The sequence below is a fragment of the Hylaeus volcanicus genome, chromosome 6, assembly GCF_026283585.1.
Source record: "Hylaeus volcanicus isolate JK05 chromosome 6, UHH_iyHylVolc1.0_haploid, whole genome shotgun sequence".
NCBI lineage: Eukaryota > Metazoa > Arthropoda > Insecta > Hymenoptera > Colletidae > Hylaeus > Hylaeus volcanicus.
This window is the reverse complement of record NC_071981.1, coordinates 15,585,201-15,610,778: the sequence shown is the minus strand read 5'-3', so window position 1 is coordinate 15,610,778 and position 25,578 is coordinate 15,585,201. Positions and strand designations below refer to the sequence as shown.

Here is a 25,578-nt window from a genome sequence, read left to right as displayed (position 1 = left end):
GCTAGATTAATTAAGACGATAAAAGAAACCAGAAGTTTGCCGCATCTTTACACACGACAGAAACTGTCGAATGATATTTAATTCTTTGCAGTTGTTCCCGAAGCATTGGTAGTTTAGTAAATTATTCTGTCAGAATCGTATAAATTTTATTCGAACAAGTACAAGCCGTGTGCGACGTTCTATATAGATTTTCCTATAGTTTTCTTTCGTACGATGTATCAGAGTCTGCCAAATGCAATTATGCGGTCTCCTAATTTCGTTGGTCCTTTGGGTTGCAATTTATAAAATTCTTCCTCTGAATTTCGTGATAGATTCGTCAAGTGGAATCTCTTTTTTTGGAATAAAACAATCTTTGAACTTAGCTTCAATGTAATCTATTATAAGAAGCTGCTACGAATTCTTATCTTAATGCTTTCATCGTCCAAAGCATTTGCATTTGTAACATCTAAGAAATTTGGAGAAACGTATCAGGAATATCCCAACTAAAGAACGTAATAAATAAATGTCAATGAATAATCGATAATTGTTAACAGCTAAATCGTACGATTCCTGCATGCGTCAAGACAGTAACCTATTAAATATTAAATATAACTTCACCGCCAGCCTCTTCAATAATAAATAAACTCTCCGAAACTGGTGTGCATGTAAAACGATGGGGTTGGGGTACGAAAGGGTCGCAGCTCGAAACTTTTCTCGCCAACAATTTTGTTAGTTGGAGTGTTTCTAGATTTCGTTTTGTTTCAGGGAACAGTGCGGTAGAAAATTCCGAATTCTGTGCGTACCATTGACCGGTATCCGTGGCACGAGCGAGCTCTTTAATTCTTCCCCTTTAAGTCGCATATTTAAATTTCAAATGAGAGAGCCCATCGATCGAATTTCGTTCGGAATCAAAACTATTTAAGACCGCATGAATTATACATAGTTTGCGTTAACTTCTACGACAGAGGAAACAATTACTCGTGCCTCGTATTAATGAATTTTTAACATCGCGACGGGGGAGGGATGGGTGGAGATGGGCGTATCGTGTCAGAAATATTGACGCAAACTTAAAAATAGGTAGGGTAGTTTGGTGTAGACGTGCTGTGGGTAGATCTTTCCAAAATTGAGTCATCCAATGGTAAATTAGGAAAAAAAACCACGATACTATGTCTTTGTTTATAGAAAAATAACTTTTTAGGACGTTTTACTATAATTATTAGGAATTATGAGTGGATATTAGCTTGTATATAATTCAACAGTCTCCTTAAATGCACAAGTTTCTCTACGTTAAATGGTAATAGTCTTGACGAGCTGTATAAAACGTTCTCGACTCAGATTTCAGTTCACATTGGTATGTTAGTGTCCATGATAACATCGAGATAAAATAGAAAATAATGTAATAAAAAAACTGAGTCCCCCAATAAAGGTCTTCATCGAAAAATAATTTCCCCAGGTCGTTTAGTGTTCATTAATAATTGTTCTAAATAACGATTGGAATATTAGCTTTCCAAGAGTCAGCTAGCCTTATAAGATTCCCGAGGTCGAATCCACAGAACTTATTAGCGATAGCGAGGCACGTGACATAATCACGCAATGTATACGGAGAAATGTAACGCAGATAATACACGTCAGTGAATTTAGTAACAGTGATTGCGAAGTAGCAAAAAAAAAAAAAAATAAGTTCTGTGTAGATAAAATGTCAACAAACGTAAATGCTCGCGTCACAGCCATTACTTCGAGTACGAATACATTTCTGAAGAGCCCTTTTTCACTTTAGACCACGTTCCGTGACCTTTGGACGCTGAAATAAACCCAGCGACCACGACAAACTCGTGGGAACGTTGCAAACGAGATTCACCTGCAATTACTTTTTCCACCTACTGTTTCAGCCGTGTTCAAAATTGGAGTTTAGGGTAAGGAGATCCGTCTCTTTTTATCGCATCATGGTCGAGTCACTCGAAGCAGGGAATCCGGTTAAACTTTCCCGAGAAAAAGGATCCATTACCGGAGTCCTTCTTCGAGTCTTTTTTTCACCCCCTGTACTTTCTTCTTTTTTTTGTTTTTTATATAATCCGTCGCGCGAGAGCGACGTCGCGAGAGCGTATAATTTTTCCACGTTGACTTTTTTCCTCCAATTTTTCATTTTTTTCCCCCCCTTCCATCCTGAACTTCTCGACGTTACGTGTTCCATTCTTTCGTCGTCAAACGCGCCAACCTCTTTATCGCTCCTCGTGGCGACTCGCCTCTCCGCTCGTTTCCAGAATCGAATATATGCAGACGGCGCGGGTGGGCATGCATATGCAGCCCCAGTTGCACAGTAACGTAATGCATACAATACGAAAGATACGTTCGGATACGAACGGGAAAAATTTACGTTCTTCGTTCAGAAAATCGGTTGATTGGTTGGTATCCTATTCGTTTTAACGTGTATGTAGGTATTAAACTGGATGATTTATAATAAACATTTAGTTTAATTACGTTTAATTAGGCGTAACATTGCTGAGATTAGTGTCACATTTCAGTTGAGTCTTTGATGGATTTGAAGTATTTTATTGTTCATTGATATGTGAGAAGGCGTGGATTATTTTTTGTAAAACGAGTAGGTTTCAATATACGTTCTGACTATAAGGTCTGTCCCAAAGGTTCAATTATGAAGTATAAGGTTCAACTAGAGTTCAACTAGAAGGTTTCGCTATAAGTCTTGACTATAGGGTTTAATTCCAAAAATTAATTATAAGGTTTGACTATAAGGTCCGTCCAAAAGGTTCAGCTATAATATAACTCCATTTCCACAATTTTATTCAGCAGCGAGGAAAGCGAAAATAACCAGCGGCATTCGAACAGGGCGCAACCTTTGCAACGAAAACTTTTCGATTGTTCGACTCGCGGGGGGTTACGATGTCACGTGTTTTCCGATAGTTCTCGTCTGGTCGTTGTCGTCTGGATCAACCCCCGCGACTCGCGCGGGAACACACGCCCCCCGTAGAAAAAGGTTTTCAGAAGAATCGAACAACCGAGCACGCGTATTTCTGTGTAACTGGGGCCGCATATGCATATGCCCAACCGTGCCAGCTGCATACGTTCGATTCTGGAAACGAATAGAGAGGTGAGCCACCGTAAAGAGCAAAATATTGTTTTTAATTTATGAAATAACTGATTATCACTCTGGCTGCCTTTGATGATTGCTACTTATATTTCTTGTCCAAGGCTTTCATAGGTGAAGGTGTGTTTTTTTAAACTCTATTTTGTGTTTTTTTTTTTATGAAATTCGTTTATGAATATTCATTTGATATTCGACGTTTAATCCCCGATAAAGTTCTTCATTGAAAGTCAACCTAGTTCCAAGTGTTCGGGCGACAGCTGGGATTCGAATCCGATGGGAAATTGTTTGGGAGATGATTGGAAACACTATTGGCAAAAAAAGCTGGAAACAAAATCGTATTGCAAGAAGCTAATTCATTGCGGTTTCGGGGAATTACTGTGGAAAATTGACGCTTTCCATAGCTACAAAGCGCGAGGGGAAGCTTGTCAGGTCTTACAGTCAGAACCTTCACTTATCAGCCATTTGGTGCACAATTATTTGTCATCGTCTATAATCTGCTTATTCATAGTACCACTTTCATTTTAATCCAACACTATTTTCTCCTTATTCGTCGAATATTTTAAACGACTAGTTGTTCTATCATGGTGAAAAGAGGCCCCCGGGAAAAAATGTTTTGCTTCGAATCTACGCATGCAGGCCCGCGTGCATAATGCTTTTACCGAAAGTAGGACAGCCGTTTCGATCTTGAAACCGCCCTACCCTGCTCGACTCGCTAGAATTTTACGATCCAATGCGTTTTCGAAACGTTTTAACGTCGCGTACGCGTCGCCGTGGTATTCTCGCGGTACGTAAATACCTTAAAAATCTCAAGCGACGAATGAAAGAACGAATCAGTAGGAATTAGGTGATTAGTCACGATTTATAAACTAAATATATAAATTTAGATGAAGTTAGCACCCTCCTTGGTGGAATCGTGAGTTTTCATACGCACACTGATTTTTGTTAGTTTTAAAAAAATATTTTCCTTCCATTTGTTCCTCTATTTTAGTATTTATACCTTGTGAAATAAAAATTCTTTTCATACATAACTGGCGAACCTTCGGAAAGGTGATCTTATAGGGCTAAGTATGTTGCAGTCCAAAATTGCATTTCAGAATTTTTTGTCGTAATTAACATCTCATAAACAAAGGACATGAGAAAAGTACGATTAAGATTGCAGACAGATCAAAAGTTACTCATCTTCTGTCGGCAGTTAGAAATTTTTTTATCTAGTTTCGCTCATCTCCGTAGGTAAACAGGAACAGTTTCGTGGAAAGTCGATGCTGACACGAATTCCTATCGAGGCCCCGGCGACGTTTATAAACTTGTACGCAAAGTTTCGCCTCGTATTAAGGACGCCTGAGCGTAACTGCCCTTTAAAACCAGCTTTACGCGAGGCTATCGAACGAGTCGTAACGCGAAGCGGAATCGAGTTTTCGAGCACACGCTCGTTGTTTGCCACATGCGGGACAGTCGAACGTGCTTTGTACCGGGTCCCGTAACAGTCTTTGTTATTGTTTTCATTTTTCGAACAACACATTTCAAATAATGAAAATTGCTATTCAACGGAGTTATTGCTCTGCAGTATAAGGGGCGTAAGGTCAGGTGAGAAACGATCCAAATGTTTGGTTCATAATTTATTTAGGTATACAAAAAATTATAACAAAAATATGATCACAAAGTAAACGAGAAAAAGAGGCTTGAAGATGAATATAACATACTTGAAGATTAAAAAACTAAGAGTCTATTAAATTTTTCCTTTGTTTTGTAAAATTTAATTAAGACATTGCAGAAGAATTTTAGAAATAACGAATTTATACATATATTAATGAAGTACAAAAGGGTTCCTCATGGAATGCTTTCATGAAAATTAGTTGTTGAGGGTGAGTTCGCTAGAAATTTCAACAAATCGTCAAAGCTTCCAAAAGAATCTGTTGGACTCTTCGTCGCCTTGGAATCGTCCCAAACACCAAACTCTCTAGTTTTGCATGTACCTACTGAAAAAAAAAACAAATTGGACGAGGCGTCAACGTGTGTTTTGCCGTGTGCTCGTTAACAACACTTTCCTTTGACTAGATCGCAATCCTACGACTATCATTTACTCGTGCTGTAAAGACATTTAGATGGCAGGACATTTAGAATTTTCAAAGACAATAACGTTCTACAAGTGCATTTTGATTCGGAGCCAAACAATTTATATAAATCTTGTATTAAAATGTTTCTCAGTCGTTGGCAAACGGCAATATACCACATAAGAAATAATGTCAGACGTTTAGCTATTTATTCGTGATATTTAGTCGATTGCATAGTTAATTAGATATTTTCCTTCGATCTTTATGATTTAGACAGGACATATACGAGTCTACAGTATCGGTATGCAACAGACGCACAAGTTGCATATGCAAGTGCATAAAATATATATATATAAGTTGCATATACAAGTGCAAGTTACAAACTTTTTACTACAGTGTCAAAGAATGTAACAGAAAAAATGTGAAAACATCAACAAGAACATAAGGGAGAAAAAAGAGTACAAGGTATATTATTATTCCGTCACTCCAATTCTAGTTTCTATTATGCATTACTTGCGGAGGCTCGCATCAAGATAAGAATTTCGCGTAACCGTCTGCCAACGTTTTCCATCGATCCACAATTTCGACGTTTCGGAAGTCCGTCCCCGGTGATCGTCGTAGATATCGATCGTCCTGGCCGCGCGTCGAGCAGGGGTGGTTTTTCCTGCAACAGCTATCCCCGTTGCACGAGGAGCTATATTTCCTGTCCGGAAACCATTGTTAAGCAGGTTGTCTTCCTTATCGACTGATGCCGCGGCCCAGTTCGAACCTTCCAGGACTCCTGCTCGCGGCCCTCCACCGAAACAACCCCCGAAAGAAGTGCACCCTGGCGGGTAAGCCCCGTTGGGGATAATTCCTAGTTCCGGCAATATCCGCCAGAGCGGCGATTCCGTCACCTCTGGCAGTTTTGCCTCGCATGCATGGGCAGGGCAGCCCCCGCGATTTTTCTACCCTCCCCGTAACGAAAGGTCCTTCCTCTATTTCATCCCCCCGAGTATCGATCACGCGGCGATCCTCGTCCTCCGAAGGCCACGCCAGCCGAGCAATCGCGTCTGATCTAAGATCGTAATTTCCCCTCGCGGGCGACGACGACTTTGGAGGACTGATCCTTGGAATTTAGCGGTTGGTACCTAGAAATTACTATCTCGCTCGAGCGTAGGAATGCATCCTCGATCGTCGTCGCTGGTTGGCTGTTCCGCACAGGCACACACACACCCTCGCGTCTTATTCCTACGACTATCCTAGCCTATCCCCGTCTATCCTGACCTATCCGATCGCTGCTGACTAGAGTAGGTATCGACCCCTCGAGGAGGTGCTTTCCTTTTCCACCCCTTCCGACTCTCCCCGTCTCTCTTTCGTTCGCGTTCCGATATTTCTCTTTTCTTTTTTTTCTTCGCAAAAATCCCGCCGGTGCCTTAATTCCCTCCCCCGTTCTTCGTTGGTATCCTCGGTTCTTGCGCGGAACGTCTTCGTCCTTCGTTCCTCTCCGACCGGGTCGTCTCGAGGGGATCCTAATTCGGGAGGTTGCGTTTAACGACGATAGACTACGACTTAGCTGTTAAACACGAGTCTCGTGGTCCCTGGCAGGAAGTACCGAAGCAACTCGACGAATCCGAGCACGAGCTCCTTCAGACCGGGCGATCTTATTGATTGTCTTAGCTTTCCTGCCGTCACGCTCTCCCCCTCTCTCTCTTTCTCATTCTTCCCCTACGCACCCCACTTTCTACCCCTTTCTTCGTCTAGCTTGCAACGGGAACACTTATACACAGGGACGTTTCTCTCTCTCTCTCTCTCTCTCTCTCTCTCTCTCTCTCTCTCTCTCTTTCTCTCTCTCTCCACCCCTTTTCGGCGTGCACCGGACTCTACGCTCTCACCCCGTCCTCGAAGACTCTCATTCGCAGTCTCCCACTCGCTCCCTCTCGCGTTTCTTCTTGTTTCCTCCTTCTAGGATTATAGCTCCGGCGAGCTATCGTTCGTCGTGCCGACTAACGACCGGCGACTTACGTGTCCGGCTAACTTTGCCCCCCGTGTTCGACGAAACGAAGAGCGATCTACGTGATAAAGGAACACAAGAGAGGCCCCCCTCGGACGAGGGATAAAGAGAGAGGCGGGGGTGCAAGGAATCGAGGGAGAAGGCCGGACGGAGGGTTGCAGCGAGGGGGCGGGGGGTGGCACAGAGAAAGGGTGAAAGGGGTCGGAGGCACGTAGGGGTGGGAAAGGGAGAAATAGTTGGACAGGAGCCTCTGCCAACGTTCTATTTAAAGCCGTGGGGGTAGCAGCAGCTAGCTGACTGGTAATTTACGAGCTTATACCAAAAAGTTGGACACCTTGGGGATGGCTCCGCACTTTGACACGTGACCCAGTTTTATCGAGTTACGTAATTGATCGCCTCGCGCCTGCCCCGTTCGCGCCGCGAAATCCACGAGGCCGTGCCTCCTTTCTCTTTCTTTTTTTTTTCTACACGTTCTTTTGTAATTTTACTCCCCTATCGCCGACGTTTCGCGTCTATTTTCCTTCGATCGTCGTTATCCGGATCATTTTTCCCCCTACCTTTCTCAGCGACTGTTTTTTCATCGCCGCTTGGCGCTTGCTAAGGGAACTCCAACGAGTGTCACGCTCGCTTTTCAACCGGGCCTTGGAACGAGTACAGCGGCCGTAATAGGGGAAGCTAATGATGTACCATTTTAGGTGCAGACGGTTAATATTAGTTTGGTAAGATATTAATGTCGGTTTTCGAACTTTCGAACTTTGACGCTCGGTTTCGGGACAACAGTTCACTTTCTGCTATTTACGTTTCAATGTCATCTTACGGTGCAGATAGGTATGCTTTTGTTTTTGCTGTTAATTTATCTTCGTTTCAAGCTATTTATTTCGCAACGGATACTAAGCAAGTTCGTGTAATATTCCTGTACGAATGTAAACTGATCATAAAGCTGCAACTGCGACTCGTAATGTCGACGATGTATTTGGAGAAGATACCGTAAATGAACGCACGGTGCAAGGTTGGTTCGAAAAATTTCGAAGTGGAGATGAAAGCCTCGAAGATATAGATCGTCGCGGACGCCCTTGTCTCGTCGACAACGACCAATTGAAGGTACTATCGAAGCTGATCCACGAACAACGGTTCGACAACTTGCACAGGAGTTGGGTGTGAGCCATCCAACAGTTATTGACCACCTGAGACAGCTAGGAAAGTCAATTTGTGATATGTGGATTTAAATATACAGTTCGAAAACCGACGTCAATTTCTTACTAATTTAATAGTTTGAGGGATACAGTATCCTTCACGAGTTGGAGAAAGTTCAAATTCTTTGGTTCTTTGGCATCTAACGCATGATATTTAATGAATAATAATAGTAATAATAATTGTCGAGGTGCAGTAGGACTTCACTGGAACGAAACATTCCAGAGTCGACAATGACGAAATAAAACATTTAATTCAAAACATATGCAGTTGTTCCAATTCGAGAAACATCAATTACACCATTTATGAATGATTTATAATGTATTATAAATGTATGTTTAAACATGTACTTGGATGGTTCGAAGCCAATGTGAGAATGTCTATAATAATCAGCAGACTGGAATAAGAAGAAATAATTGAGTGAGAGATATAGGAATACGTGTCAAAGTTTTCAATAAATTAAATAGTATTATGTTGCAAGTATTATATTACTTCGTCATATTACGAAGTAATATAATATATTTATAAATATGTTCGACGTTGAAATCAGGTCTTACAAGCAACGTATCATCGACTAACTGAATTTTCTATTCTACTTGTTTGCTTGTGCTGTTGTTACAATGCATATAAGTACCTCGTTTACTTAGCGAAGGAGTAAATAAATATTTAGCGGTGAAGTTTCGAGGACATCTATCTTCTGTTCTGTAAGCAACTTTGGCAGACGAGCCCGTGGCATAATTGATATAGGCGTGTGCCTGCCAAACCGCTATTCTTTTTTTGCACGGGCTCGAGTCCCGTGGGGAGGACGCTTAATTTTGGTTTGTACCACAATTTCGTGCAAGGCACTATAACTTTTAGGTTGGTCTTGCGAAACGTTGACCGTTATCTTGTTGTAATATTTCTTTTTTCCTATTTGGCCGTAGCGTGCGAGACCTTATTTGGTGTACCTTGTCCTCGATCTTCTTTTTTTTCAATTATTCACTTTTTATTTGATTTTTATTTCATGTGTATACATTTATACACTTCGTTTCATGTACGTTCATATTTTCAGACAATCAGGGTGTATTTAACTTCAATTATGTTTGACGCTTAGTGGAAATGAAAATTCTTATAAATTGACAAATATACAGTTTCAAAGTAATGGATAGGGTAAATAATTACAACAAACCGTTTAATAAATTCTTGTAGAATACAAATAAACTTACACACTTGCAACAAACAATGCTTGCCAACTGGGACAGCATGCGGTTAACCCTCAATTGTGGGAAACAACTATAAAGTGAAAATTATGATTGCAACTACTCTATTATACATCCCATTTACTAAACTCGTTATTTAATACGCATATATTATATGTCTATACTGTGCAGGACACACGCACTAATGTGCAAATGAATTTAATGAAATTTTCAATTCATACTTTGTCATCTAATAATAGCATTTGAACATACATGATATTTTATATAAAAATATTAATAAATATATCATATATAATATATATTTGCCTGTGCAAATGAGCAAATGTATTTGATATACGTATAATACTGCGCCAAATGTATCGAAAAGATCATTCCATATAAATGCACACTCGTGATTTATTCAAAACGTTAGCAAATGAATTTTTCACTTCACGAAACTCGACTGAAAACGGCACCTAAAATTCAGGTTGAAAAGAGTTGAAGTTTAACCTATTCATCCTTCACGGTCCGCATATAGTTCAGCTTTTAAAAATATTTCTAGAAAATTTGCACCCATTGGAAACGACTCCGAATTTAAATACGCGATGAGTATTCGTTGATAAGGTAATCGCTATTGTTTACGTCTGCGTTCTCGGCTACTGGAATTTGCACTTTTCACAAGGTCTCAAACTTTTACTTTAAGCACAAGTGGGTTAAGTGCGGATTGTATGGTACAATAAATAAAATTGTGCGACTAAAAAAAAAAAGGATTAAGCGCTCTCCCGACGGGATTTTAACCCGCTCGCGGAAAAAAGTGGCTCGGCAGGCGCACGGTTATATCAACTGCGTCACAGCCTCATTTGCGTATGTTGACTGTAAAGCGGAGGATACACTCTCTCGAAACTTTCGCGGTACGTATCTCCTAGCTCGTGATTTTTCGTGTACGAGATACAAGTTTTGCCTCTGGTACGAAAGAACATTGACTTTATTTGCGTGTTAACCGATGTTTGTTGTGTTAAATTAATAATAAAAAATAATTTCTCACCAGCCACTAGTCTGGACTATGAACTACATAAATTATCATTGTTGGGAATAATTCCCCTTGGGATAGAATTCTATTCGAACAATTGATGTCGATCGAATCCACTCAGTAGCGATTTAATTTAGATATTTATTCCATCGTGAAATATTTAATTTTAATGAAAATTTCGATTTTTACCAAACAGTACGCAATCATATTTAAATACTCTAGAGTCACGATCTAATAAAATAAAATCCTTCGAATGTTACCTTAGAATTTACTTTGCCCGAAAATACGATCAAAAAAGTGTAACGTCAACCTTCGTCCAGTATCATAAGTTTCGTTCGTAACGAGCAGCCATTTAATTAATTTATTTCAACGTGCTAAATTTAGCGCGTTACGAGCAAAAGGGTTAACCGTCCAACGGCTGAAAAGGTATATCATTAGCTTCGGTATTTCAACCGCTATCACTGTTCAGGAGCCAATTAAAAAGTGAGCGTCACACTCGGGGAAACGCTCCTTGTCGGTCCCGTCGTGCCTTTCCTTTTCCTCGACCCGTTTAATTTCTCCATTCTAGTGCTTTCCGCTCGCCGCGAAACTTTTTCCCTCCGAGGGGGCGCCTTCGACTAGTCGATCATCGGGATCTGGCCAGCAATCAAATCCGATTAACGTTTCCAATTTGCTTAAGTGACTCGACGAAGGTCTCTCGGAATCATATTGTCGGTTAAGAAGATCGTATCGGGCGGCCGGTGCTCGTTAATTCAAATTATTTCTTCATCCCTTAAGGTCGCTGGACAAAGCGACGGGGGATGAGCGGGCGACGGTTCTATTTATGTCGCGTTTAACGCATGAGATCGTTGGGTTATTAGCCCTTTCAGCGTCGCGCGTCGACCTAATTAAACGCCTGAACATCGAAATTCTTGGGACACACCGAAAATTCTCTTGCTCGATTAGCTTAGGATTATATCGAGCTTAGGGTTGTCGGTCGACTATGTCGGTTCAGCGAAGAATTTACAGTATTTATTATAGTATTTTATTAGGCGTCCTTGAATTAAGTATTTTTGATGTTGATATAGTTAGTCAACCTACATTCAAATAAACGAATAAAAGAGTTTAGTTGTTGCGCAGATTTCGTACTTATACTAATTAATTATACTATATATATTCATATTAATGAACAAACCATCGATACCATCGCCTTAGCTGCGTATCGAAACATTTTTGTCGAAGCAGTACCAGTTACGCCATTTTCTGTAGCAGGTTGGTATTGTTTTCGACTGGCCTCACCTCTAATTATGCGCACTCTGATTTAGACTCGAAGCAGGTGTCGTTAACCAGGGCGTCTCAAGTGACAGTAAACATGTCCCATTAAATGGGCGACAAGTGAGGAGTACCTTTTTTACACTCGTCGAGAAATTACGAAGCAAAAAGCTCGAGCCATCGGCGTGTGCTACTTTTTGGCTTTGAAAGATGTCGCTGCGCTCAGCCACCCATAAAATTCTTCTGATTTGGCTCTCTGCGAGTAATTTTTTTTTTTTATTTCTTAAATCGCGAGAAAAGTAGTCCGACGCGATATTGGACATTCAAAAGGCTTCGGCCGCCTCTTTTTACGTCACGTCGAAGGAGACGTATCAGAGATCTTTCAAGAGCTTCCGCAGGCCCTAGAAAACGTGTATTTCTTTGGGTAGGATGTATTTTCAGTCGTGAAAGTGAATTATTCTCTCGTGAAAATGTGCTCAAATTTTTCGGAAATTTTTCACCTGATGGATTATAATAAAAACAATATTAATCGAGATATTGATTCTAGTCGCATCTCGAAGTTCCAGATTGTTATTCCAATATGCGTTCATTAAACGTATTCGAGGGATATTTGTCCAATTTTTTTTTACTTGCACTATCCTCGAGAAAGAAATGATAGCATAATAGTACAATAGCGTAATGTTTCTTCTACGCGAATATTTAAATACGATAAACTTAAAAACGTTTAATGTATTTAGCTTATACTCTATAGCCACAAGCGAAGTATGTTGGACTTTGGATGTCCTCGCGTAGGGTCCACATTCGGTTTAAGAACGGCCCCAGAGTCACGAGAAGACCGAGACGTTATATTTTCAGATAAGCAACGTAAAAGTGGAGCATGCATGGTATACCCAGCGACCGGTCAGAAATGATCGCTATTGTTTCCGCGGAGTTGGACCGCCAACTAATTTTTGGTATCGCGCCGAGTTTACTCGCATGCACCGCGGTTCCGCGTGATTTGCGACCAACCGTCGAAATGGAGCCGTTGCGCACACAGCCGAATTCGTTCGCGACAGATTTATCGGTTTCGGCCAACAGAAGAATACCACCGTTCCGAGAAGGTCGCTTTACCCGTTCTGATACCGCGCCTCCCTTCACAAAAGGGAGAATCGCCGACTATAAATCCGGACGAACGATTACCCTTCGAAGGGACGCTAATTGTTTCGTAATGGCTATTTACGTGCCTGACGGTAATTCACGAGGCTGTTACCCCCTCGAAATGTTTCGCAGACGCCTTTTAATCGGTAGGACAACTCGGGTGTTTCACTGTTTATCGGTGTTGATTTATTTAATTATACATAGATCAACCTTCAAGTATTTCCAGAGGTCTTTTAATCGACGAGAATCAGGCTAGGCTGGTCAATTATAAATTGACATTCAAATGTTGAAGCAAACGCTTTTTAATCTCCAATAGTGATGCGCATGAAACGAGACAGATCTAGAAAAATCTCGAAACATGTCGAACGAATAATACCGATTAATAGTTACATTAATCATTAACAATATTCGTTCAAGCAATGACCGAGAATATGACTTTGCTGTAATATTACAGCGCGCGGACAGCGGTAGATGTTTTCTTCTAAAAATGTTCAAAATCATTACTAACCAATAGGTAACTAGTTTGTGATTTCAGCTTTATAAAGTTTGTCAAGACTTCACATCAAACCTATTCGTACGAACAAGCTCCTGTTCCGATCATAATTCAAACTAATTCAAACCACAAGTTACAAGATTTTTTTTTTTTTAAATACTCTATGTGACGTACTCTCATTGGGATCCACGGGATTTTTTGTTACTCCACGTTTTATTCTATATTATTCTTTATTATTCTGCATCACTCCGTATTATTCCACATTATTCTGCAGAATAACACACGATATTCCTTAATGAAACTCTATAGTATCTATCCATCAACCCAGTCTCCCATAGGGTGGTTCAATTTAAAAAATCTACCCCTCGTTTATACCGAACTATATTAAGACTGAACAGTCTCTTGGAATTACGTCGCGACGCGGCGGACGCGAGGCGTGCAACGATCCTTTCGTCGCGCGGGCGGAAAAATGCTGGCGATGTCGGCTGGCTCCAGGGGGTTGGCGGGGGTTGAAAAAGTGAAAACGGGAGAACATTCTCGTCCCATTAGCGGCGACATCGTTAAAAAAGCGACGTAAGCCCCGCCGGATTCCAAATAATAAACAGGACTGTCGATAAATCGACGCCGCGCGCGAGCAGGGGTGGCTTGGACGGGGGGGGATGAGAAGTTGTTCGAGCAGATCCCAGGCTTATTTCATTTCGTCAGCGAGAGCCTCGTTACGAGATCCGTTCGATTACGAGTTCCTGGATAAATTACGAGCTTATGCGAGAAAATCTACGACCCCGCCATGGGAACCCACCCCCTCGCCTCTGTGCTCGAATGCACATGCCACGATGCGCGCGCGCGCGCGAGCACCCCTGTCCATGCGAACCAGTGGTTCTTAACCTTTTTAAGTTTGTGGGACGGTTTGGAAGATCCTTAACACTAACGAGGTTTTATTTATACTTATTTCTAACGTGGCCGAACAAGTGACTGAAGACACTTCTCGGAATTGGAATGTAAAAATAATTCACGTGGTGTTAAATTGCCATTAGAATTTTTGCGGTGGAGTGTTATTCGTGTTTGGTCCGGTTTAAAAAATTACGCACTGTAAGGTTAAGAACAAATCGTGTCTGGCTAATAAAATCCTTATTAAAAAGCTGATTTACAACCCTCTGTTACGTGATATACACAAATTAAACGCCAAACATTCGCGACACGGTTGGCGAAGAACCACTGGCTGTAAACAGACCGCGCACGCCCCCGACAGCCTAATTCAGACCTAACCGTTTACGGGGCTCGCGGTGCGTCGGCGTTCGTGCGTGTGCGTGCGTGAAAGCGCCGCTTAAATCCATATAAATACGCGCCCGTGAATCCCATCCATTAATCAGATTCGCGATACGGGGGAGTAGGCTCTCGTGCCCGTCGCCCGAGTGATTTCAACCCCCTTCAACCCCTTCCAACGACCCCTCGTCGACTACTCTTTTTCCTCGTTTCTTTCTTTTCTTTTCTTTTCTTTTCTTTTTTTATTTTTCGTTCCTCTTTCGCCGATATCTATAGAGGTCCATTTGCAGGGGTCACTGTGAGATGGCAGCACCTCCATTAAAATTCGACGCGAACCCTCTGCGAGAATCCGATGTATGCTGTGTCATGCCCTGCTTATAGCTCCGTATAGCCTAGCTTGCAAGTCCTGCTGCAAAGGCACGGCTGTCATTGCACACGTGTGGAAAATACGTGTGCCAGGGCGCGAAGGCAGCACGGTTATAACCCCCACGACTCCGTAGGGTTGTGAGCGGAATATGGTTTAGGGGTCTCGGCGCGAAACGGGGGATGAGAGGTCGCCTGGGCTCTCTGCGCCTATGTGTCCCCGAATAGGAGGGAGAGAATCTGCTCAACATTTTTCTCCTATTCGCTTGATTTTCCTTTTTTTTTTCTCTCTCCTTTACACTCTACCGTCCGTCTCCAGGGGGGCTCCTCTTTCTTTTTCGTTCCGGGCGATTTCGATTTGTTAACCGTTGTCGGAACGTTCGATTCGCATCCTCCTTTTCCTTGGGGGGGGGGGGGGTTGGCAGGGGTGCGAGTACGCGCATAATTTGATATGATTTGGAACGTGGCATCGCCATTCTTCTCGATTCGGAGGTATATTTTATTTATACTCTGTTTAATCTGTGTCTGTCGACAACTTGACCTCTTTCTGTGGTATTTTTAAAGGGTGACTTTTTCACGAGTGGTATCATTTGCTCCGAAAGTCTCAGTCCGTTGTGATAATTCTATTAAAATGGTTCTATGATAATTACTTTTATCGGGTTTTCCAGAAAGTTCGTGGCAATTTTTAAGAAAAATTCAAAGGCACGTTAGAATTTTGATATATGTTTATCGAATTATATAGGTACCATTTTGTTCCACAACTTTTCCACCGTTTAAGAGATGTGAACATGTTGTTTGTTATCAACCATTCGGATATATTCAGACCTGTCCCAAACACCGACAGGGACTTTTCAGACAACCCAATGAATAATATTTAAAATATGTAGTTATATACAGCATTCTCTCGATGGAATGCCACTACAATAATTCTTAAATAGTACTTAACCTACATATTTTAGTTCCTGGATGAAGACCTAACACAACATCTTCTTTTACTTTTGATTTTAATATTGTCTTATTTTCACTATATTCATTTAGTCGTGTGCTAACCACTTGTTGTTCTCTTCCGTGAAAACTCCTTTATGCGAGCACTCATGTCCCCTCTAATTAGCTCAAGCATCAAAGGTTCTACCTGTCTACCTGTGTTCGAATGTGTGTTCAAACACTCACACATTCGAACAGTTCGATATTCCCCCAGTCGAGTATTCGTGTCACAATCCATCGAACATTTGGATCACGAGATTATTCAAATATTCGAATAATACAGAAAAATTGGACAAGTAGTCGCGGCCCCAGTTGGAAGTTCCCGGACGCAACTATCGACAGCTCGTGGAAACTCCTCCCCGTTGGCGGTCGGAAGGATGTCAGGTGTTCGATGAATGCTGAATCACCGCAATTTTACATTTTTAAAGTCCTGGCCCACCTCCCGGAGTCCTGTTTCTCGTCCCAGAGAACCCCGGGGGTGTCTCCTCACTCTTTTCGAGCCACGGTGGTTACGAAGCCGATTTATCGCCGAATCGAGCTCCTCCCCCTTAAACTAGCCCGCTAATTAGAAAAATAGAAAACTCTATTCTCGCCACCGCCGCGAGCTCATCCCCTTTTCCGTCTTTTTTCTCTCCTCTTCCGGCCTGCTTACTTCGGAGCGACGCTTCCCAGGACCGTCCCCCCAGGCTCGACCCAAAGCCTCGTAAATCCACGGGGCTGGAAAAACCGCGGGTCCTTGGACGTAACGGATTCATTTAACCCCTGACTACTTATGCGCGAAAATTCTTGACTTTCGCGCGAGAAGAAATATTCTGTTAATAAAGACACACGAAGTGACGAGAGAAACCGTTATTTTGTGGGGGTTGTTCTCAAAGAATTTATAAGGTTCTAGGTTTATGTGATAGTGGAGTGTACGTTAGGGGTGGGTGGTGTTGCATTATCCAAGCATTGAAAAGGAAATACAATCAGTTTCATAAATATTCGTATCTTCTATGTTCATTAAAGAAATTTGTCTAGATTAAATAATAACTTCAATGTTTTCAAATAAATGTTAACCTTATAGATGTATATATTTATATATTTAATTCAAACAAATTTCTTTAATATACATAGAGGGTACGAATATTTATAGGACTGATTGTAAACACGTAAAAATTCCAGCCTCGCCAAACGAAACACCGAAACACTTACCGTTCGTCGTTTACCTTCCATTCGTCGAAATTTGTATCCGCGACGATAAATTCGCCCATCTCCGTCGTGCCGTGCTACTTATAGGTTAAACGCTCGTGCCGGGGAGTTTGTTCTCCGCGTGGCTCTGAATGCCGCAGAAGGTCGGATAACAATCGATTATCGCGGCCCGACAGCCGGAGCAACACTCCGTTTCCAAGTCCGCGGAGGATGAGAGGATCCTAGCTCCGCGGCATCCGCGCGCGGCTAGGTAGAAACGCGCGCGCTTAGGCATTAATTTGCATCCTAGGTAATCCTTAATTTACAACTCCGCCGGAGTTTTCCAGAGGGGTAGCATCGGCGGGTTCTCCGCGGGATTGGCTCGGAGTGTGTATCCCCTGCGTACACACGGTTCGCGTTGCACACGAACGCGCTCGCGTACACGGGAATTCACGTACACATAGCTACGTTTATGCACCTTGCCGTGGAACAGGAACACGTAGTAGAAGCTACGGGTTGCAACGGCGAGGGTAGTAGGGGGTGGTCGAAGCGATAGGGAGGGTAGTCGCGAAGCGCGGTGGGGGTTGGATGTTGAGGAAGGTGCAGCGGGATAGGCTTGGTGGGGGCAGGATAGGATCGTCGGGGGTTGGCGGGGTGGGTCGAAGGAAAAGGGATTCGGCAGACAGGGGCTGTGGCTGGTGCTGGATAGTCGGACTGGCCTCGGCGGTGGGGGGTTCGGGGGCTATGAAATGGCGGAACGCGGATAAAGGTAGGGGACAGTCGCGGAAGGACGAAAAGAGGGGCGATGGACGGAGGTCGAGAGTCGCGGGTTGGCTCACTCTGCGGCTCCCGCCGCTCGGGAGCAGACACGCGGGGCCAAAGACTAATTTGAACCTATTTTATTAACAAAAACAAAAACATACATATTTGTAAATAATACTAAATAACACGCAAATAATACACAGCAACGTCTCCAAAGAAGTCTCTCTTACCTTACTCTTTAAAAAAAGGAAAACTCTTAGACCTCTGTAAAGCAAAATAAAAAAAAAATAAATAAACGAAAAGAGTATATCAACAACAACAATACAAGAACACGGAACCGCATAACGACAAAGTAAACTATTTCCAGTCCCTGTAAATCGTTACGAAGCCTGTATACGCGCGGAGAGAAGGACACGAGGATAAATTGGGAATCAAAAAAAGAAAGAGAGAGAGAGAGGGAGAGGGAGAGAGAGAGAGAGCGAGAGGAGCGAAGAGGATTAAGGATCGACTGTTTGCCGAGGCTACCACCAGGTCGGGAAGTGTGCGAACGCAGCGAGGAAAGAGCAGCAGGTGAGGCGCGAGTGGCGAAAGAGGGAAGGCCAAACGCGAGGAAAGGGCAGCGTGAGGAAGAGGAATACAAAAAGGCAGCCGAGGACGTAAGAACGCGCGAGGGGCGATCGTAAATACGCGTGTCAGCCGCGGGGCGAATCTCGTTTTTTAAGTTCTCTCTGTACTCTGTGTGATTACATTATTTTGTCCCTCCGGGTGGGGACGGGTTCAGTGTTGTAACTTAGGATATAAGACGAATAAGAGCTCCGGAACGCACAACATACTTACAAAAAAAAAAAAGAATCCAAAGGAAAGAGGGCTAGAGAGAAAGAGAGAGAGAGAGAGAGCGAGAGAGATTGATTGATTGATTGTTTGATATAGGGACAGAACAAACGAAGGAGAGTGCGTGCGTGTGTGCCTGTGTGCGTGTCTGCGGGGCGAGAGAGTCAGAGAGATTCGGAGAAAGGAGGACTGTATCGCAACGTCGTGTGACGAAAGTCGAAGAGGGTCAAGAAGGGTGGAAAGGTGAAGATCGCGAGATAGAGAATCGTTCCGGTAACCCGTGGTGTATCTAACGCAAATCGGGGGCTCCAGTTTTCTATACTAGCACAAAGAAGCTTGTCAAGAGGAGAAAGAGAGGGAGTAAGGTGTAAGAAGCGAAAAAAATATAAAAGGTCTTCGGTCGTAATCTCGGGGTTTACCGTCAATCTCCACGTGTGTCGTAGCCGTGTGAACGTCGCGTTATTCGCTCCGCGGGTACTCGTCGAGTTCATCGTTCGCAAACTCGAAAGCAAACCCGACTACGAACCGAGGGTAGACAGGTGTCGAACGGACAAGCTGGCTCGCGTACACGATCCTTCGGGGGATATGTCCTGCCGTTCTAAGGGGAACCACTGCCCACGTGCACGAGCCTCACGCAGAGGGCAACGTCAAGCGAGTCGTATTTCCATCCTAGAACCCGGCAGCAAGCACTCCTGACAAAAAGAGTGCCCCCGCAGCCTGTCACGGTCCAGGATCGCGAACACCGACCACGGTCGAGTCGCCGTATCAGCCGCACGCACGTCCAGACACACGAGGAGCCCGGGGATGCCAGCGAGGGCACAGCAACGATCGCGGTTCGCGTACGTTCAGGGACGATGACGATCGGCCACGATCGTTAAGATCCAGGAAGCGGTAGCTCGGACGAGCGCCACGGAAATGGCGGGCTACAATCATTCGAATCCACAGCGTGTCGTCTATCACGCGACCTACCCGACGCCGCTCGCACCAAGTGAGTCCTGATCCCCGTTAGTCCAGAGACGAGCAGGCTCATAGAATTTCTTTCCGCCAGGTCGCACATTGCTCTCGATCGCTCGTCGCGATGCCACGGCTTTCAAGGGCTCCGTGGATGGCTTTCTATAGTTTCTCTTCTGCGCTTTGACACGTTGTCCGTCGCCAACAACACGCCAATGAATTCTCTACGCTTAAACGAAATAGAAACAAAGTGTAGAACTTTTAATTCTGTAGATGCAATATTTTTGGCACGCAGAAATTTTCTACGAGCGTTTGTCTGGCAATCAACGTGTCAACGGCTTTTTATCGGGGGACTCTCTCATCGAGATGCTTGAAAAGGAGATTTAACTCTTTAAGAAAAACGTGCAACACAGGGGAGAGGATTTTTGGCCTTTGAGAGCGCGATGTAATTTACTAAAATTAATGATCTACAGTCAGTTTCGTTAATATTCGTACCCTCTCTGTCTATTGGAGAAATTTATTTAAATTAAATGCTGGATTTGATGTTTCCAAGTGTATGTTTGTATAAATATGTTGATGTATATATAAATATATACATGTATAAGGTTATTCATATACATACTGATAATGAAAAATTCATTTGGTAATATAAAACTATTATTTAATTTAATCAAACTTCTTTAATAGACATAGAGGGCACGAATATTTATGTGATTGACTGTAGATGAAAAGGATTCTCAAGATTTTATTTTTAGTCTTCTTAGGGGCATGTAACTCTTCAGGCTGCTAGATTATAAAGATCTATAAACTCTCGAGCCAAATTTGGATTGCTTTTGTTTAATATAAGCTACGTATCTCGTAACTTTCAATTTGCCAGTGTTTCTTTTTGTAAGAGTTGGGGGATGCATCGAGACGCGTCTAAGGGATGTTTGCTGGATTAGCCTTATCGATGAGTCCGTCTTTCTTGGACGAAACGCCAACAGTTTTTTACACAACGTCTATCGGATTAAAGGTTACGAAATAGCTACTTATGTTATTTCAAGTCACTGCTAATAGCTTACAGCCGTTGATCTGCTTTCATTTTTCTTCTTTTCAAATATGCATTCACTATGATCACATTATTTTCTTTGTTCTATTAGTTTTTTTGGTTTGTCGAAAAGTCGATTCGAAGCTTTTCTACTGAAATTTCAAAATAAATAATTAAATGGTGGGATTAATGTAAATCTGCATACTATCAAAATTATGATTATTAAAATGCTCTTGACCGAGTTTGCAAAACGTCTTACTGAAATTTCAGTTCTTTTCGCTACCGCCTTTGCGTTACTGTCTGCAATACTAACGAATTACAAGTGAGGAGAGAAATTATTAATAATTTTAATAGAGTAGCTTATCACATTAATACATCTTAGGTGCAGGAATATCACTGAATAGTGATTATTAATATCAAATCTAAAGAAATAATTTTGTTCTCAACTAGTGTATTACATTCTCATTATATTCTCAAATCGATCGGAAAGTAGATTATTGCTTTTGATTTTATAATTATCGCACAGTTCTTACGCGTAAGTCACATGTCTCTCTACGACGTAATCCTATTTCAATTTTAGGTGTCGAGAAGTATTCTCATACCTCTCGCTTCCATAATTAGCTTTCTTATTTATATTTGCTTATCATTATAGACACAGACATACTGAAAACGCTTTGCAAAGTTGCCGAAGGCCATTATAACGTTCGGTACACTTTATTTGATCAATAATTAGCCTCGCGTCTGGCTGCGTCTTGCACATACACTGCGATGCCTTTCGTTGCCTTCTTCTTCTCCTTTCTCTTCTTTTTCTATTTTGTTTCCTCCTTTCGGATTCTCCGTCGGAGCATCGAGATTCCGAGTCCAGTCTCTGGACGATTTATTTTCAACGTTCTTTTCAGTTGCTCGCCGTTACCGCGTGGTGCTTTTTAAAATTTAACGCCCGTACGGTCCGACCGCTCCCCGTCGAAATTGAGATATCACTCATCTTTATATCCGAACAAGGGTTCCGTGTGGCTGCGAGAGGCGCCGCGAAAATTCATAACAGCGCGGAAGGTATTGGCAATAAATTACCACGGTGCCGAGAAAGTGCAGCTGCACTTCCGGTGATATCAATAACGTTCCTACGCGAACCTGGGGACGGTAAACTGACATATTTCAGCCCTCCCCCGTGTCCCTTCGACGACGAACAGTCGTTTCCTTAATGCCTCGAAACGTCAATGCGCGCGTAATTTATTTGGGGTAATTTATACACATCCCTCCACCCCCTAACCCCTCGTGAGAACTCGCAACGAAAGAGAGACAGAGACGTATCGGAACACCGGTCGCCAGTTTTTTTTATTTTTCGCGTTCGACGGTGTCCGGTTAATGGCTCGCGATGAATCGTGCCACGTGACCCAGAAAATTGAATTTACTCCATCGGGCTCCTATCGGCGGGAAACACCGCCTACGTGTTTATACGCGAGCTTTCGTAAAAATAGAAGGCACGTTTCCTTGGCTCTGTTTTCATTTACGAATTAATTACGCATTTGAATATCTCGACGGTGTTGTAAGGTTATGCACGTGAACGGTGAATTACTTTCGTTAGCGTCGGTTACTCTTGCGCTCGGTGGACGGCTCGTGTACGCGTACCGATCGATAACTCCCTCGATCCGTTGTATATAAACACGGCTAATGATGTGTTACGCAAACGTCTGAGCTTTCGTCGAAATAAATATGTATGCACGAATTACGGTGACTCGCGTGATACGGCGAACGATCAGATTACGAGTGTCGGCCACTCGAATGATAGAGTTATACAGAGAGCCGCGGTATAAACGAAACCGTCGAGAGGGATATCGAGTTTCCTCCTTGCCCACCCCACCACCCTTTTGCCACCGAATATTGGAAACCGTTCCACGCGAAATATCAGACGTTTCGGGGGTGGCATTTTCATCGCGTCTTTATTGGTCTGTTTAGATGGGGATCCGATAAAACTTCCGGAAAATTTGGAGACCCTGCCACGAGCCGAGCATTTTCCAACTCAGAGGCACCGATGGAACACCAACGAGGTGAGTCAGAGACCACGATCCTAATCGTATTCGAAATGGTATTTAATTACCAGATTTATTTTATCGTTAGCATTAAACGTACTGAATTTAGAGGTATTCACGCTCTAAGGGGAAAATACAAGGGAATATTTGAAAATATTCTAAAATCCCCTGAAGGAAACCTCATTTACTATTTGTATTCCTATTGAGATTTTCTAATCATTCTACTTTGTGTTTTATACGTTGTACACTTACTAGGTATACTCTTACTCATTCCACATATTTGATGTTAAAATTACTTTAGAATGTTATTTTTGATAAGTAATTTCTGTCTACTTTATATATGTTTTTACTTTAGATCTTTGTGCAAGAATTTCATCGGTAATTTTACTTTATATTTTTACCTCGAGAGATTTTCCCTTCGTATATCAAGAATTTTGTATAAAGAATTTCATAGATGAAAGAACAGAATTCTTTCCATAGAATTTTATATATGAAATTTGATGTACTATATATCGTAGATGAATCCTCCTTCTCTTTACGATATTTCATATATTAGTATATATCACATAAAATTCTCTTCAAGTATAGTTTTACTTTATATTTTTACCTCAAGAGATTTTGTATAAAGAATTTTATGCATGGAATTTGATATACTATACATATATCATAGATGGATCTCCCTTCTCTTTACAATATTTTAAATATTAATATATATTAACCACACCCATCGTCATACCCATCAGTTAGTTTAGACAAATGTCTTCAATGGACATAGAAGGTACGAATACTTATGTATCTTCTTTTGCTGCTCCTTGAAGACATTAACAAGAAAGGAACATACTTCTTTAAATTTTTCTACGCGTTTAATTTCCCCGCCACGACAAACCGAGAAATTCGATTCGACTCATCGCCAGCGGTATAATTTGATACTCATACGGCGTCGGTTGTAATTAGAAAAAAAAAGGGCACGACGAGGGTTGGGAATATATCTGTATACATCGTGCAATTTGGAAGAGCTACGAGTGTTCTAAATTGTAAATTCGACAACAAAATTAGAGGGTACTTCGTACGCCCGAACCCTGGACGTCCGCTCTCAATTAAGGAAAACGTGAAAAGCTGAATTCAACTAGCACGGGCCCGCGACTGAAAAACGGGTAATAAAAAAGTTCCAGTCGAATTCCAACAAAAGAGCATGCGCTTCCTAGCTGCACCAACCGGGTATATAGCGTGTTTCGCTAACCGTGCTACAAAGAGATTTCACTTTGTCGCATAAAGAGCCCTCTCGCATCGCATTCAGGAGAAATTTTCAAAACCCGAACGGAGCGAATCGTGGCATAAATTGGGAATCTTAAAAGCAACTGTCGATATTCTCGTAAATTCTTCCTCAAACTTTCGTTGGTTTAACGAGACTTCTTTGTTGACGTCACTGTAGACGGTACAAAGTACGAATGAAATTGTTGATGGTCTGATTGTTTATCAGTGATTTATTAATTGCTAGATTTTATAGGCGTACATGTTTAGAAGTTCAAAATAAATTGGTCATAATATATACTTAAAAATTTTAATTTATTTTCAGTTTATCTTTATAAATAATTATATAATTTGCGAATTTGATGGTTAGTTTCTGCGTAAAAGTTATTATCTACAAACAGAAACGTTCAAAATCGCGTCTTCGTTTTGTTATTTCTATATTTGTAGAAACAAAATATATGTAATTATTCCTTGCTTCGTTCTTGAAATTTTAAAATTGTCCAATAAATATTAGAATCACTTTATTCTCACTGATTTAAAACCATTCCTGCCAGAGAGAACAGAAACAGTCGATATATCGTTGATATAAAATCGAGCCACTAAGTTTCACATCTGCGTAATTGTTTATGCAATAACTTCGGTGTTAGATTTTACATTCGTCATTGCGAAAGTTTTCTTTGTATCATCGTACACGTGCACGCTACTTATGCCCGCGATAAAGACGTTCAATAATAGATGTAAGATACGTGTGTAGAGTGCAAGGTAAAACAGAAATGGAACAGACGAAGGGGAAATAGACTGTCTATAGTCAGACGGATATCGCGAATAGCACGGCGGGGGCCTATGTCTTTCCGCAATGTCTCGCACGTGTGCTATTTTAAGAATCCCTTCGAGTAACAATTGTTCGCAGTAATGGATCTTCGAAAACGTTTACGAATTTGTGTAAGAAGGGATGTAATGCACGCGTTTGGAATAAATCCAAGCCAGGAAGTAATCTTGACGAGCACCAAACCAAACAATATTCCGTTTGGCCCCATTCTTTGGATCTTCTTCGGAGAGGCGAATATTTAAAGCACAAAAACTGCGATCTACGATCTTTTGCTTGTTGATGCCTGTCGTGAACCCGCGTACAAATTTGGCAACTGTTCGATTTCGGATTTCCAATTTCCGTTCGCCATTAAGTCGAACTTTTTTAAGTCGCGTTTAAAAGAGTCGATACTTACAATAGGATATATAATCGATATATAAAACAACATATATATACAGTCAGTCCCATGAATATTCGTACCCTACATACCAATCGAAGAAATTTGTTGTTGAAAAAATAAAGTAAAGATCATCTCTTGTTCGTCGATTCCTAACACGAACTCGACTACAAAATCAACAATCGCGTCTTCAAGAGAAGGTCGACGTTTAAATAATGAAAAAAGTAAAGAGTACGAATCTCCTGTTCGTCGAAGCCCGATACTCGCGTACAAATTTGGCAACAATTTAAGATTCCGAGGCTGGCTCCCCGTTCGCGATTCGAGAACGAGGAACGGCG

At 42.0% G+C, this 25,578-nt stretch overlaps 1 protein-coding gene across 6 annotated transcripts in view; it reads left to right on the top strand.

Moving 5' to 3' along the window:
• Positions 1-25,578, top strand: part of LOC128878020 (calmodulin-binding transcription activator 2) — a 90,082-nt gene that overhangs the window by 31,723 nt on the left and 32,781 nt on the right. For 5 of the 6 annotated variants that reach the window (XM_054125792.1, XM_054125795.1, XM_054125791.1 and 2 more), the window contains exon 4: positions 22,711-22,802. In XM_054125792.1, coding sequence (XP_053981767.1) covers positions 22,711-22,802 — 92 coding nt within the window. Of the gene's footprint in view, positions 1-17,858; positions 19,765-22,710; positions 22,803-25,578 lie in introns of those variants that run through there. The other variant, XM_054125796.1, reaches the window with a different exon arrangement.